The sequence below is a fragment of the Coenobita brevimanus genome, chromosome 40 (assembly GCF_032717465.1).
Source record: "Coenobita brevimanus isolate Jiangsu-jjx chromosome 40, ASM3271746v2, whole genome shotgun sequence".
Classification (NCBI taxonomy): domain Eukaryota; kingdom Metazoa; phylum Arthropoda; class Malacostraca; order Decapoda; family Coenobitidae; genus Coenobita; species Coenobita brevimanus.
Genome location: NC_136993.1, coordinates 5,756,088 through 5,776,952, shown reverse-complemented (window position 1 = coordinate 5,776,952; position 20,865 = coordinate 5,756,088). Strand labels below are relative to the sequence as shown.

Here is a 20,865-nt window from a genome sequence, read left to right as displayed (position 1 = left end):
GCTGGGGAGTGACCAATAAAATCAGGTGTTACAATGTGTTAGTGGGGTGTGGGAGGTGCCTGAAGTGCCGAAACAGTAAAATGCAAAACCTAAATGATACACAAAAATATTCTATTTGATTTGGAATACATCTGCTCATCCTTGGCCACAATGCTTACCCTCCCAAGAATGTTACACTTAGGATTCATATGCATGTACAGTGGAGTCTCTTTTATCCGAAAATCATGGGACTTTCAAAGTTTCGTTTAATCGACTTTTTCGGATAAAAGATACTGTAATAGTATGCAGGATACAAGGGAACAGTATTGTACTCACCCATCACCCATTTCTGGCGGCGTCTAGCCCACCACCACCACCAGCACCCCAAAAGCCACTCAACAATCACCAAAACACATAATACACTGTAGTAACTACGTATGTAATTGCACTTTTGTAACTGTAACAGAAACTGTCAACTTAAATAAATCTTCACTAAAATAAGCTTAAATAAACCTTCACCAAAACGATTACGTAATCCACTGTAAGCAATTTGAACAAATGAAGTCTTAAACATATATTTTTTTTCTGTTTCCTTAATCATTTCCACATTATCTCCCACATCATCCAAATCTTCTGAGCTGGTGGATATAGGTGAGGGAGTGGACAACTTGCTCTAGTGACTTGCGGAGCAACTGTAAACTAACGCTAGTGGCGCAAAACAAGCCCACCGTATTTGAATTTTTGGATAGATTTAAGATTTTTGTGGTTAATCGAAATGAGAACGTTTTAGAAAAACTTACGGTTAATGGCATATTACGGTTAAAAGAATTTCGGATAAAACAGACTCCACTGTAATTGTCTCTGGTATACCTCCTGCACGTCAACATATCACCTACCTCCATTCTCTCAGTGATATGTATACCCATTTTTCTCATAGGCCTGTTTTCACTCATGGTCAGATTTTCCATACAGACAATTTTTCCGCTCAAGGACCTATTTACCACATGGACAAAAATTTTCCTGTGGATCTCTTCTCTCCCATGGACTTATTTTCCCAATTGACCTTTTTTTTTTCTCATGGGTTTATTTCGCCCAATCAGTCCATCTTCCTTCCATTGATAATTCTCCACCTTTGACCTCTTTTCCCCATTAGCCTATTTCTTCTTCGTGCTTATTTGCTCGAAGACTGTAATTTCCCTTGTGAGGCTGTACTCTCAGATCGGAATGCACCATATTCACAAATGGAACTTCTTTTCTTTCTCTCTTTCTTGGAGCTGTTTCCCTCAGGTAACTGGTTTGTACTTAATGGCCCTATATTCCTACAAATAGCATATGAACCTATTCCTTCCATGAACTTATTCTACTAAATACAAACCATGTCCACCTTGCCAACCACTCACGCACACTGCAACCTCATCCACCCAATCCTAACTCACCTAGACCACCAACCCACTCACTCACCCTGCTGACAAACACATTCCATTCCACTCACCTCCCTGCCCACCTCTCTCACCATGCCCACCCAACCAATCAGTTCGCCAGCCTCCCCACCCAACCACCAAGTTGCACCAACAGGACGACTTCCCAGTTTAAACACACACACACACACACACACACACACACACACACACACACACACAGGCACAGAGGCTTTTTTTACAGTGTAGGTAAAGATCATCATTATAGTAGGTCCACACTCACGACGAGCCTCTTTTTAAGGATACTAATGCTGACCATAATGAACGTGACTCCTATGTTGATGATGTTTGCAATATTTGTCCCACAGAAATTTACAAAGCAGATGAGACCTCCGGAGAGAGAGTCATAGTTGTGCCGTGTAATTATGTAGGGGGGGAGGGTTGACTTACTATTCTAGACAGTTGTAGGAGGGTCTGAGTTAAAAATTGTTATATGAATTTTGATATAAAATACATTACGTAATTTTTTTTATGGACCCATTGACAGATTGCCAACATATCTGTCAGCAGCAGCAACCTGAAACAATATACCTCGTACTTATTTATATTTTATTCATGCTACCGTCTTATCCAGCCCAATGTCGTCTTGTCAAAATGGTGGAGCTACATACTGCCTTCGTCAGTCCCTAAACTTATTGAGGGCTCTTCGTGCGTTATACATAATCGTCTCGTAGGTGGAAAAAATGCAAATAAACTTTGTCATCAAAATAAAGGGTTTAATAGGAACCACAAGTTGTGTACACAATGTAATTGACCTTTCCTTAAGTGACACATTACTATATAACATAACCCTCACAGCTTTTTAACGCTCTGTGATTAAAAATGACAACAAGTATTTGGGGGGAGATGAGTGTCAAGAGAAGTCACTTCAGCAGTAATGTGAGTGACCTACCCGCCTCAGCGCTAATGTGAATGACTCACCCACCACGGCAGTAATGTGAGTTACCTGCCCTCCTCAGCAGTAATGTGTGAGTGACCTAACTGCCTCAGCAGTAACATGAGAGTGATCTACCCACCTCAGCAGTAATGTGAGAGTGACCTACCCGACGAATCTGGCTGATCACTCTGGAAAGCTTTGTCTGCGTCATGTTGGCATCCTGGCTGTCTCTCTTCACCTCGAATACACCAACACCCCACGCTGCTCGTTCCTGTAGTGAGTAAATCTATTAAAATCTACATGATGGTAATGATGTCTGAGTTACTGGTTTATTATCAATTTTGGAGAGAAATGTTTGTGTGTTACCATTGCTCTTTGCAGTTGATCCAAGTCATCTCTACACTAGACTGGTAAGAGCTGAGAACTGGGTCTACATTTACAGCATTTAACTATATTACTCAAATTAACTCAATGATGACATCCTGGTACTTAGCACAATTTTTCCGAGACACTTTTAATTCACTCGAGTTACGTCAAGAGAGATGGGGATGGAAATTTATGCTGAAGTGTGGATCATCTCAAATTACAAGCATATAGATGATGCGGTATTCTACAGTAAAGGATTAAAAGTGTTTTACAGACTGTTCCAGAGTTTTGTGAATATGTGTGTGCAGTGCGGTCTGAAGGTATATGTTGATTAAAACAAAGTGATAATTGTGGGGTGACTCTCAGTTAAATGTAATGCTGAGGAACGGAAAAACAATTGGTACCTCAGGGAGTGCTGAAATAGTCAGGTTAATGGGAAAAGCAAATGTTGAGTCGAGTGGCACAAGGAAAAACAGAATTCTAAGCAAACCGGCTGCAGAACTATTAAATGAAGTCTCGTTAATGTCCATTTTAATGTTCTTTTGAGGAACTGGTAACGCAGGACCACTTATCAAAAAAATAAGAGAAATGGAAATGAGATTATTGAGGAATACGTGGGCCGCATATTTAGAATAGGCAGGATAAGAATCAATGATTCTCATGGAGTAAGAAAGACTGCTGACAGTAAGGTTGAAGAGATAATGGTGGCATGGTCGTATAATGAGAATAAATGTAGATAGGATGGTAAAACGGTTTTCCATTTATCTATATACCTAGGCTGCTTTCCCTCAAAAAAGGGGTGCAGCCAAGACAGGACGACACACTCCCAATGTACTCATCCACACACACACACACACACACACACACACACACACACACACACACACACACATTTTCTCGTATTTAGCCCTAAGGGCAGAAGGTACAGATCCTCACTGCACCACACTGCACGAGGGTCAACTGCACAGTGCATTCAGCGACATCAGCAGCAGTCCCGACACTAGAGCTGGTTTACCTCTGCCACATCATAATGCATCCATCTCCTTATCCACATCTAACCTGATCAGCTGATCTGACCAAATATGGGAGACTATCCCCTCGGGGCTGTGTCGCCGTTTAATCATTCACAATTTCTCTTGTCATCCCTATCACGCACAGCCACTCTTGCTTGCTCAACAGACATCTCTGTCGCATCTAACGCTCTCTTCACACTGTCCTCCCATCCTATTCGTGGTCTTCTTCTCATGCTTACACCTCTCACATCTGATCCAGTTATCTTTTCCACCAACTGCTTTTCATCATTATTCTCTCCATATGCCCAAACCATCGCAACACTTTCTGTTAAACTCGTTCAGCCATCTCCCACATGACTCCAGTTTTCCTTCACACTTCATCATTTCTCACTCGATCCATACGCATCACTCCACTCATACTCCTCAGACACCTCATCTCCATTACATTCAAACTTTTCCTCTCTGCTACACCCATACCCTATGTTTCAGCCTCATATAATGCAGTCTGTACCTCCACACCCTCATACAGCCTTCTCTTTACATCCATTTTAACCCCTTCGTGCAAGATGATGCAATGGAAGTCATAATCCTTGTAATCTGAAGAGTAACCAATGACACAACAAGATGCAACTTCCATATAAATGGTTGTAAAAACTTTTCCTGTGGATGGATTTGCGTCAATTTTGGTTGAGTCAAAGCTGAGGGTAGCCACGTCTAGGGGAAATATATGGCAACACCCGGGAGCTTATCAGAGGGCCAAGCGGCCTATATTTAGCTCAGTTTTCTCCCAACGGTCAGGCTCTTAGGGTGTCTGAGCATGGGGCAGGACATTTAAACCCGCATTTCCTACTACCGCACCATCCATACCTTACGTGTGTATACTGATATTGTGTTATATATAGTGCAGTGCGCTTGTGAAGAAAGTGTATGTTTCTTATATATTTTCAGAGAAAGCCAGATTTGAGGATTCCTAACCGATTTTTACCGTTCCCCTCCTATTTTACACAAAACCTACAATGTCTTGCATGGGCTTATCAGAGAAAGAGTACATGACAACTGACACCACTGCCATCACTCCTATGACAACTGACACCACTGCCATCACTCCTATGACAACTGACACCACTGTCATCACTTCTATGACAACTGACACCACTGTCATCACTCCTATGACAACTGACACCACTACCATCACTCCTATGACAACTGACACCACTGCCATCACTCCTATGACAACTGACACCACTGCCATCACTCCTATGACAAATGACACCACTGCTATCACTCCACACACACACACACACACACACACACACACACACAGGCTGTGATCGTACCTGTCCTCCTCTCTGCAACTCCATCTCCTCTCAAGAAACACTACAACACTGCTAGAGGACGTGAGTAACCAGCTTATTTGTCTAGTTTTTATACTGTTGTATTGTAAGGTATGAAATGTGTATTTATTATATATTTCTTATAGGGAAAATGTGGTGCATTTCATTGCTATTCTCTCAGTCATTATACTCATAAAGTATAGGTCGCACAAAAAATCTGAAGAAAGCTTGATCAAGCTGATTTCTTGCGCATCATTTTGTAAAGCAATGTAACCTATGTGTGAAAGTAATTGGGGAAAAGTTACGAAAGACGAACATATCCTACGGGCCGAAGCGTAGGTGCTGTCATCGCGCACAACCCATCGTAACTTTTCAAAATTCATTTTCTTCATAACAGTAAGGGTTATGACACTGTGAATTATATCATGGGATTCCTTAACCTTTGGGCTACAAAACAGGATAGAATTTACATATATGTTTGTTATTGTCACTAACAACATACAAAATAAACAAATCAGGTTTTAAGGCGATTTTCGTAGTTTTTTCGATTTACTCGAAAACTATTGGACGTATCAACTTGAAACTTTCACAGATGAAAGAACGTGAAATTCGGCATATAGACATGTCCTTTGCAACTGCGCGTCATGGGAAAAAATTTTCACGGTGATGTTGGGTAGTTATGAGAAGTTATTCAGGCTTCATTTCTTTACATTTATTTGTTTTATGTTTTTTCTTTTTTTTTTCTTATCTGATAGTATAAACATCAACGAAGATGATTGGAAGCGATTTATAACAATATAAGCACTTTCCGAGGGTAAACTGAACCATAGAAATTTTTTGCATGCCATGAGAGTGGAGCCAGCCTGAGCGAGGTTTTGGTTCTGTGCATGGAATCAAACTTACTGAAAACTTATGGTGCGCGAGGGGGTCATCGAAAGTTTTTTTTTTTTCATAACTCTCGGCACCTTTCCTACTTAATTCATTCTAAACATCAGCTCTATATCCCTTCTTCCATCCCCAACAACATGTAACCCTTAATACTTAAAATGCTCTACCTCTTCAATTGATTCTCCTCAAAAGTGAACCCAATTTTCTTGTCTTATCCCTCACCTGTCGGCCAAGTTTGGGTCAGAATCTGTTTGAGCTGGCACTTCGCTGTGATCTTGCGATGTGACTTCTCTCTGTGATGTTTCATCTTGGCTGGTACTTCTCAAAATCGATTTTTTTTTTGTTCATGCCCCATCTTAGTCCCTGCACAGAGGCTGCTATAAATCGGATAATAGCCGTTTGTGGTATACTTACCCTTTGGCCTTTTTATCCAAAGAGCAAAACAAATAATAATAATAATAATAATCTTAGTGTTATTCGAAGGCTGATTCACAACACTGCCACCAAGTTTGACTGAAATCGGATCCAGAGTGATTGAGATAATTTGTTAATACACACACACACACACACACACACACACACACACACACATATATATACACGCGCGCGCGCGCGCAGAATAAAACATAACACTCAGTCACTTCTCGAGCGTGGGTATAATAAAAGACTGTCTTAAGGTACTAGATACAAAAAATAAACTGATAAGGACGAGGTACATATGGAAACCACAATCTCTAACCCACCAGAGTCATGGGCGGAGCTGGGGAACTGGTCCTTTCTGGGCGGCGGCCCATTCTATCATGTGACAAAACACGCACTTACCCACAAGTTACTGCTCTTGGTTACCAGTATCTTGGTAAGCAGTCAAGGGATGGATACATAGGTGACAATATATACTAAATATTACTGCTTTTCAATGCATACCTTTCAAAGTATCGTCACAGCAACTGGATGTGAGGGAACACTCCCACGCACTTGAGTTACGACATGAAGATCAGAAGCACGGCCATATAGGTGAGCAACCTGACATCATGGGTAGGAGCAGAGATCCTCTAGAAAGACATACTGGACAGCCACCATACTGGTGCAGCAAATGTGTGTTAGCTAGGCGTCAGTCATGTATGTACAGTACCCTCGCGTCCAAAACGCGTTAGTCCAGCACGATTCGGGTCCAGCACGGAGAGCAATTAATTAGTATTATTTAATACGATTTAATTACTGCAACACGAGTGTGTTAGCATAACACTGACGGAGCTTCGAGAAGTGGGCGAAATCCGCAGAGTTCGCCTCTAGCACGATCACCCCTGGTCCAACACGGTCATACTGGACGTTCCCGTGACGCTGACAGCCAATCAAAACTTCCAATCAGCCTCCCCTGCCCGCTATCGTGACGAGATCGTGATGCCGCCCAATGAAAAACGCTTCTGCTCTCACGTGATGTTGTTTAAATTTCTCCCGCCACAGCGCCACTCAGTCGCATACTGTAATTGGATTTGAAGGTGCTTTTTTCTTGTTGCATTTTCTGCCCTTGTTACTGCATTTTACCCTGCTCACGATGCCTAGGAAGCCTTCTGAGAACCCCAAGAAGCGGTGACACTTCCCTCAGGCCACCAAGCTAGAAATCATCGAGAGGAAGAAGAAAGGGGAGAGGAATGTGGACATTGCCAAGGCCTACGACATGAATGAAGCCAGTGTGAGGACCATAATAAAAAAACCAAGACAAGGAAGAGAGAAGAGTGCTAGGACAGGCAGAAGCAGGACCTTCCATGGCTGTGAACGAGGATAGTGATTCTGAGTGTGATTTCGAAGGATTTATGAGGGAGGTTTGATTTCGAAGGATTTATGAGGGAGGTTTGATTTCGAAGGATTTATGAGGGAGGTTGAGGAGGAGCAACAGCCATTACCCGCTAGTGACGCCAGCAGCCATCCTTCGGGGACCCAGTAGGACTACCTACAGCCTCGGATACCACCTTCCATTCCCAGCAAGCCCACCAACACTATCCTAAAAGGTTAGTTACCATTTATTATAATTACAATAGTACCAATATATGTATAAGTATATGGTAGGTATTTAGGGTGACTTTTCCGAGGGTTGCTGACATAATTCATTTTCCCCATAAGCTCTGTTGTTAGTCCAACACGTGACCCATGCATGACAATATTACCGTGGTGGACGCGAGGGTACTGTATAAAGATCAGTGATAGCTGCCAGATAACACCAGGCCATTTAACTGCTTTTCATATTTTACGGAATGTTTTTGAACATCCGTTATGCTACAGTATGTTTGCACAAATGGTGCTTTCTAAATAAGTAGAGATGTATGAAAATGAGATTTTCCTCTAAGTATCAGTTAGGCAAATTTCGAAACATATAAAGATCATGGATGAGTTGCCCGACTACACTAGATCGACTAACACCAGCAGTGTTTAGGTAATCTGCCCGTGGTTGATAAGTTTGATGGAACTTTGAATTAATTTAAAAATTGTTTTTCTTCCTATCCATAATTGTGTTAAAGTGGTTTCCATCGGGATATTCTCTAGGCTTACCTCACAATGTGGATGAAGGCCAATTACATGTATGATGAAAGAAAAGCATTCGGGAGCCAAATGCTAATCGCCCGCCAGAATATGTTGTTGGACAAGGCCAGGATTTTGGTTTTATCATGATACCCTGAAGGTTTCATCTTGATATCTAAAGCCGTTCATGAGATATAATGGTCCTAAAGGTGGGTGATAAAAACTAGTTGATCTCAGGCAGCCATTTCGCTGACCTTGACCTTGACCTAAAGTGCCCATTTTCGAACTCGGCCAAGATTTTGGCAATATCTTGATATCCTGAAGGTTTCATGCTGACGGTTCAAGCTGTTCATGAGATATAATGGTGTTAAAGGAGGGCAATATAAACTAGTTGAACTTTGACAACCATTTTGGTGGCCTTGACCATGACCCTGATTGCCCATTTTCGAACCTGGGCAATATTTTGGCCATGTCTTGATACTCTACAGGTTTCATATTGATAGCTCAAGCCATTCATGAAATATAAAGGGAATAGATACACACACACACACACACACACACACACACACACACACACACACACACACACACACACACAGGCTGGCAAAAACATTATCCTCCACCTTGTAAATGCGGACAGTAATAAATAAATAAAACTTGCCCTGAAAAGACAATGACACACTCGCAGACCAGTTTGCCATATCCCAAAATTTCCTTCTTGATGGCTCACATGGGAGTCGAAAAAGTCGCATAGAAGGTTCATGAGTGTTATTTCATCCAAATGCAGCACAATCAAATTATTTATAAGGACAAAAAAACACCAGTAAAGAACACAGCAACCCCCATATCGTGGCTCTCAACAGTTTGGTTTTTCAGCATTATAATTCGGTAATTATCTCGGTGTTTACGAGTACTTTGAAGTAAAATCCATATAAGGAGAAGATTAAAATGAAAATCTTCAGTAGCTCAAATTAACAAAATATACTAAAATTAAAACATTTCATTCATCAACCAATCATTTATCACAGCAGCTGACGAGATGTACTTTTGGACGAATCTGCAGTCAGCCAGCAACCGGGCTGTGAGGCTCTTGCACAAAAATGGCGCCATGCCGGCTGACCAACCAGCGAGCGGCTGAAAATATTGGCTGCCCAGTCTCTCATAGTCTCGCCTGTACACACACACAAACACACACAGTGTAACGCTGTATGATGCACTGCCTGATGTGGAGTGGCCTCCCTGAATCTTAGTGTTGAAAGTACAGTCAATTTCCTTCCTTTCCATGGTTCACATGGATAAGTGTACGGAAAAAAGTGTAGTATTATGCAAGAAAACATTGTCATATATTGCAAAGTGAGCATAACATGGCACAAATAGCGAAGACTCGAAGAGTTCATGACTTGTGTGTTCGTGTGTTTGTTGCCCATGTGACTTGCCGTGTGAATCTGCATGAGTATACAAAGGTGGGCTGGTTCAAATATTAAGCTATAAGTGTTTTAATTAAGAAGTGATTAATTCAAATTATAATATAAAGTTTTTGAAACATCTGGTTACATCACTGTCGTAGTTTTACATAGTTACACAGACGAAGGGAAATAAACATAGTAGGTATACGTGGTGTGGTGGAAGTGTAACGCGGGAATATTTTAGAGCCACCAGTGTAATGCTCTAGAAAGTTTTAGACCACCACCTTTGTAATGATGAAAATTAAGCACCCGTGTAACAATCACAATTAGTCACCAGTGTAAAGATGGATATTTTTTTTAGATACCAGTGTCAGAATTTTAGAGATAATGGGAAAGAGTAGTGTGATTTTTTCTGAGGGTGTTAGGGATTATGAGAAATAGGGTAGCGTGATCTTATATGAGAGTTTTATGGATTATGGGAAATAGAGTAGCGTGATCTTATATGACAGTGAGTGAGCAGAATAGATATTACTACCCTTTGCGGGCCACTCAGTCTCGTCTGTACCACTCCTTAGAGGATAACAAAATTTAAACTCAAAATGACATAACCTAAGATTTACTAAGTATTAAGAATTGAAAGATAGATTACTCTTCGAACTGTGAATGAAACAAAGCAAACAAAACATAATCAGGACCTATATTCCAGAAATAAGAATCTTCATAAACAAGATTATTATTCAGAGCATACTGTTACACATGGATATAATAATCCCGTGGTCTCTGATGGACTCTTCGGGAAGAAACCTAACAATTACCATCAAAGATCATTCTCTCAAGACTAAATATGTGCAATAACTCAAGAACTACACACAAACTAGATACAGTAATCAAATGGACTGTAATCAAATGGACCAGCCGATATGCACTTTGATTGCATGAACTAAGAATAACGGGGAGGGGGGTGTGATTTAGTGTTAGAGGTTAGGCAGTGGCTTGAATGCACGATCTGTGAACGATACAGAGAGAAGCGGTGATCTCATTATTCAGTACAAGTGGGCTGAGGGGAAATACCACCAATTTACCTCATGAACGCATATGATGACTTACATTACACGAGGGTGAAAGGGAGGAACGGATAAGAGTTCGGGCACTAACCTGTGAACGATCGAGAGAGGAGCGGCGATCTCATTGTTTGACGTTCGTTCGTTCAAAGATTCCCTGCACCTATAGTGCAGGCCGGGCCATACATTAGCCCGGTATTTTTTTTTTTTTCTGGCCTATCAACCACTGGGGCCAAAGCCCCTGGTCATTAAGGCAGTATATATATATATATATATATATATATATATATATATATATATATATATATATATATATATATACGTACACACAGACTTCCATGCATATATACTGTACAGACACACTTTCATGCACACGTACATATATATATATATATATATATATATATATATATATATATATATATATATATATATATATATATATATATCCTCGGTAGGCGCGGCTCTCCGTATTTTATACTAGACGATCACAATCTCCAGAATTGGCTAAAACTTCAACTGATTACTTTGTAATATTATTGTTTCTACTACGCTCTCCAAAGAATGCGAAGAATACGTTTGCACTCAACATATGTAGGAAAAATGACTTACGATGTTTAAAATTTTTGTAATAGGCGTACAGGAACTTCAGTCATAACGAAGTCAAATCATTTAGGAACCTGAACAATTATATTTCCATGCCAGGTGGTTCATGTGCCTGCGTGACTGACAACACGACGACAATAACATAACGCACTTCACTAATGACTATCATCAACAATCATATCTCAGATAACTCTCAATCCACCACTACATAGTTCAAAAGGGGAATACTATTAACTTCGGCATGTAAATCTCTACATCAGAATATGGAGGAAGACATTTGTGATTGTTAATCCCTACTAAAATTTCCGTGGTTCTTCGTCTTTGTTAGAAAGGCTGATTCAAATGTAATAAAAGTAAATCATATTGACACCAATACTTGACTTAGTACTATCAACATCAGAATCATGCTCACATTATGAATATCAACTAAGACTAAACTTAATTACAGGACTTAAAGGCTAAATTGTGAACTGTACGAACTATATTTATATCAATACCTAAGCTTAAGATTACACTTACAATACTAACTTATACTATACTTAAAAATATGGCACTTCGAATTATAATATAAACTTTTTGACACATCTGGTTACATCATTTTCGTAGTTTTACATAGTTACACAGAATAAGGGAAATAAACATAATAGGTACATGTGGTGTGGTGGAAGCATCGTTTTCAGTCACCATACCAGATGGGTGTATGGACGAACTGCTTCATACACCAACTAATTGTGTATTTAAACCTAACTACTTCGGATGATGCCTGATGATTCAAGCACACACACAAGATTACAAAAGTAACACACACACACACACACACACACACACACACACACACACACACACACACACTCTGGCAAGATAAATTATATATGAACGACTGAGAGTTAAGTCTCGATTCGTTCATAACATGCGTCTATGTTCGTGTGTTGCCCCGTGATATTTAGATGCGTCGCCTATCCAGAAAGAACCCAATCCTAATTTCCGGAGTCCGGCCCGGACCGGGATAGGCTTAGAGATTGTGGTTTCGAGTGTACCTTGGGGTCCCCATTACCGACGAGAATGTGAACAGTTGTCCGCATATCTGTTGCCAATCTGTTAATAAACTTATCCGTGCCTACTGCTTGTCCTACGAGCCTAAATAGGTACTTACCATGTACAAGTAATATTTTTCTTCGTCCCGCTGTGAAAATGTAACAATAGGACAACCATCCTGAAGCACCGCTGGGGCAGTCTCATGCAGAGCAGGTGTGTGCTGATTATTTCCTGGTGGAGAGGAATCTTGTAGGAATTATGAAGTAGCCATCTTACTTAAAATTTACATACTAGTAAAGGATATTACAGTGTCGGTATTTTTATTTTTTATTTATTTATTTATTTTTTTGCTGTTCTGCTTTCTGCAGACAGTTTTTATGTTTTCAGCCTAAGACAAGACAATTTTGTACAAATTATGAAATACGAATAAGTCTGTCTGTCAGTCTTAAAATACCCGAGTATCACCCACCTGAATCAATTAATATGAATAAACGTGGTGTTCAGTAATAAAGAGAGCCAACAGCAGTCAAAAGGGTATGTTTGGTATTTAATGAAAGAAATTATTGACAGACAGTGAACTTACCAGAATTATATTGCCACTTTGCGACTGACATTGAGATTATGAGACACATGATGCTCTGTTGCAAGAAGTGTCTCTCTCTCCACAGCATCTGAAAGAATCATAAAAGACTTATCAATGAAAGAACTACTTCAAAGCAAACAAGATATATTCATCATAAATCATATCCCTTCTGTCAACAATTTGAGCATATTTTTTGACCTCTTGCTCCTCCACTTTTACAGTACCCTTCAAAACTTTCATTTTCTTGTCTCTTTAAAATTATATTTTAAACTATTTTAAGACGATGATGCGCCTTTATTTAATTTTGGCAACTTTCGACGATCTTTTTTAACTTTAGAAGTGAAATTAAAATAGTTTACATTATATGGCCAGTATTGATATTTAACTTCCAATCGAGTATCCTTAGCTGAATGAAATCGCCTTGCAGCAACAAGAATTAACTAGAGAAAGACGTTCTCATTGTTAGGCGGTGAAAAAAGGGAGAGGACATATTAGTGTACAAATGCCCCTTGCAATAGTAGTGGTTACTGGGTAAAAAATGCACGACGATACAGTAGTACAGTACCTGGAGTCTGATGCGTTGTAGTTTGTCTCACGGCTCAAATGAACAGCCGATGTGCTTGCTTGCTTGCAGCCCAAACAGGATGGTATCGTTCTGATAATAATACAGGTAGTAAAGGTCCAGGATAGTGTATCAGTCTCACTATCACCACAACTACAGTCTTATTGTCCAGTATGTGTAAGATTATATTATTCAGTTTATAATGAATCATAGAAACTCAAGGTTTGTTTATTTAACCCCAAGCTTTGGGTGGGGACATTTGCCGTTACAAAAGCTTTTTGCCTGTAAGTCACGCTTTGTGAGGCAAGTACAGTAACATCAGATGATTTCTTTAACAATCGATCTCCAGACCACTGAATGCCTCTCAAGAATCACCTCTCGTATTGGAGGGGTTCATGAAGGTTATATTACCAAATTCCATCAGACTGTAAACTCTCCCCTGACCCATATATAATCACGTGGAGTTACCGAGACAAAATTATGGAAAAGTTATCGTAGTGAGGGAGCAAGTATCGGCTGTTCGAAATTCCGTTGCCGAATTCAATACCCAGATGTTTTTATTTATTTATTTTTCTTTTTAAAACAGGTCTTTCATATTCTATAGCAGATGAAGACTATATAACACATGCAGTTTTAAAAACTGCTTAAACATGATTATTAGGAATTTTTTAGAGAAAGAAATAATTACAGTGAGGGTGTTAGTACCGGCTCCTCGAACTCTTCTTTGCCGATTATATACTGTATACACACACACACACACACACACACACACACACACACATATATATATATATATATATATATATATATATATATATATATATATATATACAGTATATTACTTTCAGATTATTTTATGCATCTAAGAAAAGGTCTCTCTTACTTAATGATTAAAAGGCTTTGTCCAACTCTCAGCTCGAAATATTTTTCCTAATGCATTTTAAAAAATCGAATGAAGATAGTGAGAATAAACTAAAGAATGAAATCATTTTTGTGTAAGAAGAAATGGCTGCAGTTTGAACTCTCCCCCACTGAGATCACCAACCAGCTTCGAATCCTCGCAACCCACGGCATTGCAAATCACACTTATTTGCTTTACACCCGTGAGAGAGGACGGATATGCTAGTGAGCAGCAGGGGTGTGAGGAGTCTTGATTTCACAATTATCCAATCAGTTCTATTTTTATGTGCATTACCTAATAATATTTTATGCTAGTTTATGATACTGTTATGGTTTGTTGTTATTATTCACAAATGGTTTCACAGCAAATGGACGACTTTTAAATACGGGATGTTCTAAGATTGTCCTGCTTTATTTATTTTTTTTTTTTGCTTAAAATTTGGGCTCCAATGACATACTCTTAACAGATTATATTCTTTCATAAAAAGAGGAAAAAAGTACTATGGATTTCCCTACCAAGAGAGAGTTAATGGTGACTTTAATTACACTCAGGTTGATATGAGTGACTATCAGCTGAATACAATCATAATGCTAGTGGTGTACAATGCCATTTAAGGGATAATTGCCACCATATTTTCACGGTCTTAACCCCTTAACAGCAGGGCGTCACTTTAGTGACCCTTGGGAGCAAGGGATCATACCGCGGGGCGTCACTTTTGTGAATCTGTGGTATTTTGAATTCGCCCGGGCGTTCAAGTGGTGGCTTGTATCATCTATCAGTACTGACAATGTCCAACACTAGTCAGCACTACTAATCTCATCTGTACTCCCATCCATTGTTGACAATTTAGCCATTTCTCCCCGTTCTTGACTCCCCTCCCTACCTTCCCTCCATTACCCTCTCCTCTCGCCTGCCCGGCCACGCTGCACTAAGTAAATCTTCCCCGGAATTTTCCACCGATTTCATCCATTGAAATAAGCCCTATGCTCTATTCTTATACCAAATAATATATACAAAAAAGAAATAAGGTAAGTGAGAGTGCCAGACACCTGGAATTGGCTAATTATCACCTGACAACACCTCACGTGCAGTTGTTCGCTAATTTTCCCTGTTTATTTCCCCTTGAAATATGCCGTATAATATATTCTCGTAATAAAAATATATATAAGAAAGGAAGGGAGTAGCCTAAGTGATATTTACATTCACCTGGAACTACCTAATTTATTATGTATTGTCTAGATTTCCTGCCAATCATTTCATAGCGTATATATTAGCAGCTGTCACCACGCTGACATTGGCAGCGTTGCACTCCCCCTAGGCCACCGCAGCATTCAGTTTACTGTCGTCTTTCAAGGTGAAACCATGTCGGATTCGCGCCTGTCCAATTCCGCCGCTTTTTAGCCCCATGCAAAGGGTCCTGTGACCTCTACCCCTACTAAACCTCGTGCGGAAAGGGGTAAAGGGCTAAGTGACTGCTGTGGAACGTGAACTGGCTAATTTATCAATGAAAATGATGGACAGTGACTATGATCTTTCTGGTGAGTAAAACAGTGCAAGTGGAAATTTAAATAATGTGTAAATAATGTGTAAACAGCCAGTGAAAGCAATGAATGTAAATATAAGTGAACAGTGGAAAATAGTTTTATAAATTACTGCAAGTGACAGTGCATAACACAGTGTAAATAAAATAGAAATGTAAATAATGTAAATAAAATAGAGAATGTAAATAGAAATGTAAATGAGTAGTAATATAAGAATACGAGGACATATACTAGGAGTAATGAAAGTGAAAGTTTCACTCTAGCATGTATGAATACTATGAGTTATGAAAGTGGAAGTGAAAGTGACAGATTCGCTCTCAACGTTAGTATACAGGACGAGAAAGTGAATGCTACGTATTTTACTGAAAGAGAAATTGAATTACGTATTTTACTGAAAGAGAAATTGAATGCCTACGGTGACAATAAACTACTGTTACTGAAGGAAACTTATGGATAAAGACTGCAGATATATATGTTATATAGTAATAGAAATATAAAGTGTGAGTGTTTTTATAATAAATGACAGAATACCAGCGGCGAACGAGCGCAAGTGGGAAGGTCATAATTATGCGCTTGTAATTTTCATTGTTTTCACAGTGTTGTTTTTTTTTTGGAGTATGGATTTCAAACTATTTGAAAATCATAGAATAGTGTTTCTAGTGATAATATCAGGCTGTGGTAATCATATTACGGGGTGTCGGGAAGTGTAAAGTGGAGACTTCGTTACCCAACTTCAGAAGACTCCACAAGTCCTACGGTACTCGACAAAGGCTCAACAAACATCCCAGGAGAAAGCTAATGGTATGTGCCATATGCATACTTAATTATAATATTCTTGGACTAATAACTCATTTTTGGCAAATATTTTTAGAGAGTCTGTCGGAGCGCGAATATGCCCGCGGGACATGCAAGTCGAGCCAAAACAACCCCGCGGTTTAAGGGTTAAAGTCAACTGAATAATAAAATTTGCTGTTAGCTGGGGTATATATTAGAGAATGCGACAATGGGAGGGTGTAGATTTTTTTTTTTCACACTCGTATTTTACTGTTATAATAATGCTAGAGGCAATGTACAATAGGCCACCCTTGGCCACAACTGACCACACCTAAAAATATCTTTATATAAGTCAAGCTCTTTGCTTGGTGAAATTAAATGATGTACTAATACAGCAGAACAAGTATTAGCAAAAGTATTGTCCAAATAACAATATATCCAATAGGTGCAAGAATCCGCTGATCAACGCATCATCAACTGGGTGTCGTATGTCACCAGACGGGTAGCAATGAAGTGCATACTGTGCTTGGAAGCAGGAGTGACCGTTCGAAGTGAAATACCACAAGATGGGCACCATCCTTAGTAAAGTGAATATGGAAGGAGTTAAGAAAAGGGATAAAGGTAGAAAACAGGATGAAGATTTCTATCAAGACTGGTTGAAATGAAAACATATAATAAACTAGTAGAGAAAGTAAACTAACTGGAGAAAAGTTTTCAAAAAGAAATAGATGAAATTTACTCACACCACGCTAGCGACGTAGATCTATGTCCCTTTCAAAAACACCAGTGATGTAGATCTACATCCTGCAGCACTGAGAAGTCATTGCAAGCAACCTATGGAAAATAGAAGGCAATACCGTATCGCGCTAACTTCAGACATTTCTCCGGCATGCTTACAACACTGATTTAGTATCACAGGAGGCGAATTAGTCGTAGCAGGCTCACAGACGCTCTGCTCTGTCTGTAACCTTGAGGATTTCAGAGGTCGAGTGGCAGCAACCTGACTCAATTTAACCTACTATATGGCTTTGGTGATTACTTATATCAGTGTCAGGGATCTTATATTGATGTATTAAGCCCTTTTACCAACAAAAAAAAAATCCACATTGGTTTACAAGCTCACAGATGCTCTGCTCTCTCAGTAACCTCGAAGATTTTAGGGGTAGATTGGCACCAACCTGACTCAATTCAACCTAGTTTTCGGCTTTGGCGATTAGTTTTATTAGCGACAGAGATCTTATGCTGATGTATTAAGCCCATTTAGCCAGAAAAAAAATATATCCAAAATCTGTTCGCAAGCTCACAGCCACTCTGCTCTCTCAGTAACCTCGAAGATATCAGAGGTAGAATGGCACCAACCTGACACGATTCAACCAACTATCAGGCTTCAGTGATTATTTTTATTAGGCCAGGGATCTTATATTGATGTATTAAGCCCATTTAGCCAGAAAAAAGAAACTCCAAAATCAGCCGGTGTAGTGAGGTCTTTTTTTTTTCTTTTTTTTTTCCCAGCACAGTATGGGTTAAGAAGCAAATACGCATGCAGAAGGAAGAAAATGAAAAATTAGTAAAGAAATTAAAACACACGCAGACACACACACACACACACACAACAATATATGAACTGTAAGTTGAAGTGGGTTCACTCAAAAGGAAGATTAATGAAATGACAAGTACAGTACAGTTGTCAATCACGAGAGTATTATGGAGGAGTTCAGAAATGATACAGAGACAATCAGGCAAGCAAGCAGTCTGACACATCAAAGCAGTGGTACTGAAGAGAAGATAACCCACGTGAACGAAGTGATGCAAAGTTATAATGTAGAAACTATATATGCTAAAATGGTGAAAAGAGCTGAAGAAAAAACGTTAGGAAGTGAAAGATATTATCAAAAACAACCCCAGATGGGTCAAAGATTCAGCAGAGATAAAAAAAAAAAAATAGTAATCACTGGTATAGATGAAGAAATAAAAAAAAAAAATCGAGGGACAAAAAGAGATGACAAATATAATGAACTTAAAGAAGGAAATATCAGAGAAAATCGATAATAAAGACATAGAGGAACACAAATGGCTAGGGAATTATGAAAGAAATAAGTCAAGCCCGCTGAAAGTAACCTTCCAGTGTGAACACTGTGGAGAAAATACGAAAAAATGCAAACGAACTCATGGAAAAAGAGGAATTTAAGAAAGCATGGATAAAAGATGCCTAGCTCAAGAGGAACTGGAAATACTAAAGGAGAAGAGGGAGGAAGCAAAATCAAAGAACAAGGGAAGATCAGAGGAAGAGAAGAGTGAATTTTATTTACAAAGTAATTGAATTGCAGGTACTAAAGTGATACACAACATATAGGAAATAAAACGAAGGAAGGTAGTAGACTCAAGCTATGGCAAGTATGTAAACATGACAGTTAAGTTGATGTACTCAAATGTATATGTAATGGTGTCTAAATTATTAGAAAAGGAACCACATATTATCTGCCTAACTGAAACAAAATTAACCCCAAAGATATCAAATGATACCCTCTAAACTGAGAGGAATACAATATATGGAGAAGAGACAGAAATTTTAGAAAAGGAAGAGGAATTCTAATCATAACAAAGAAAAATCTACAATTCAAAGAAATAAAAATTGATATACCCTCACAAGTAGAAATGATTGCACTGGAGATTAACACATCTGAATGCAAATTAAGTGTGGCAAATTCATACAAGCCACCCAAAACAAACACTTGGGAAAGAGGTGAATATGAAAACTTGACAGAAAGTACAATTCAGAATTCAAGACCATTACTACATAGAATGGAAGAGAAATCTGAAAAAAAATTAACTGGAGATTCCAATACCAATATTAATTGGAATAGTCTATATGTTAGAAGCCATGAAAGCTGTTAGGATCAAAAGCACCTCAATCTTGTGCAGGAGTTTTTCCTGACACAGCATGTAAAGATAAACACCATAAAAATAGGGGGGCTTTGATGATCCATCATTACTAGATCTTATATTTGGGTCTGGTTAGTACTTGGATGGGTGACCGCCTGGGAACACCAGATGCTGTTGGCATCCCTACGTCAAGTGGGGTTGGTGGAGGATTAGTGCCCCTCCCTGTAAAACAACTAACTCTAAGCCCTTGCCCACCCTGTCTGGGATACATGGCGTCTGGCAATGAATGAAAAAAAAATATATTTACTAAGCAAGAAAATGATGTTGACAATATAATGTATCACCTTCCATTTGGCAAAAGCGACCACGTAGTACTGATGTGCAACTTCAGGACTGTGTATGACATAGTTACAAGTAATGAGGGTTACCAAAAGAGTCTAAACTACAAAAAGGGCAAGTATCATGACCTGAAGAAGTACTTCTTAGAAAAAGATTGGGAAAAGTAGCTTACAGGACAAGATATAAATGCTATATATAGAAGATTCTGTGATTTTTATGAAATAGGAGTCCAAAATTACATCCCTCAGCACAAAGAAAAAGAAATGAAAAAAGAAAGAAAGAAATGGTTTAATGTAGAATGTAATAAAATCAAAAGAAAAAAGATTTGCTGTGCAGTAGACACAGAAGACACAATAGTGCGATGGCATACAACTATAAACTGGCAAGGAATGATTATACAAGGATAAGGAAGGAAGCCCAAAGTCAGGTTGAGGAAGACTTTATAAATAAGTGTAGCAATCAACTTAACCTATTTTATATTTACATCCGATGCAAAACCAAAGCTAAAGATAAAATACTGTCCATTACCAACAAGGGGATCATCTACACACAAGAGAATTGTACTTTTGAAACACTAAATAAAAACATCCTATCAATTTTTACAAAAGAAAATAATTCTGAAATAGATGATATGGAACAGGTATGCCCACAGATATTACCAGATATACAAATATCAGACAGTTAAGTAAATCAGACAAAGGAAAACCATATCGTCCCAATGA

At 39.0% G+C, this 20,865-nt stretch overlaps 1 protein-coding gene across 1 annotated transcript in view; it reads right to left on the bottom strand.

Annotated features, from left to right (window-relative positions):
• LOC145397263 (uncharacterized) overlaps positions 1–20,865 on the bottom strand; it is a 152,643-nt gene that overhangs the window by 72,678 nt on the left and 59,100 nt on the right. The window contains exons 5-6 of the mRNA XM_080270461.1: positions 4,225–4,310; positions 2,501–2,605 (exon numbers count right to left, since the gene is read on the bottom strand). Of these exons, the coding sequence (XP_080126587.1) occupies positions 2,501–2,605; positions 4,225–4,310 (191 nt within the window). The remainder of the gene's footprint in view (positions 1–2,500; positions 2,606–4,224; positions 4,311–20,865) is intronic.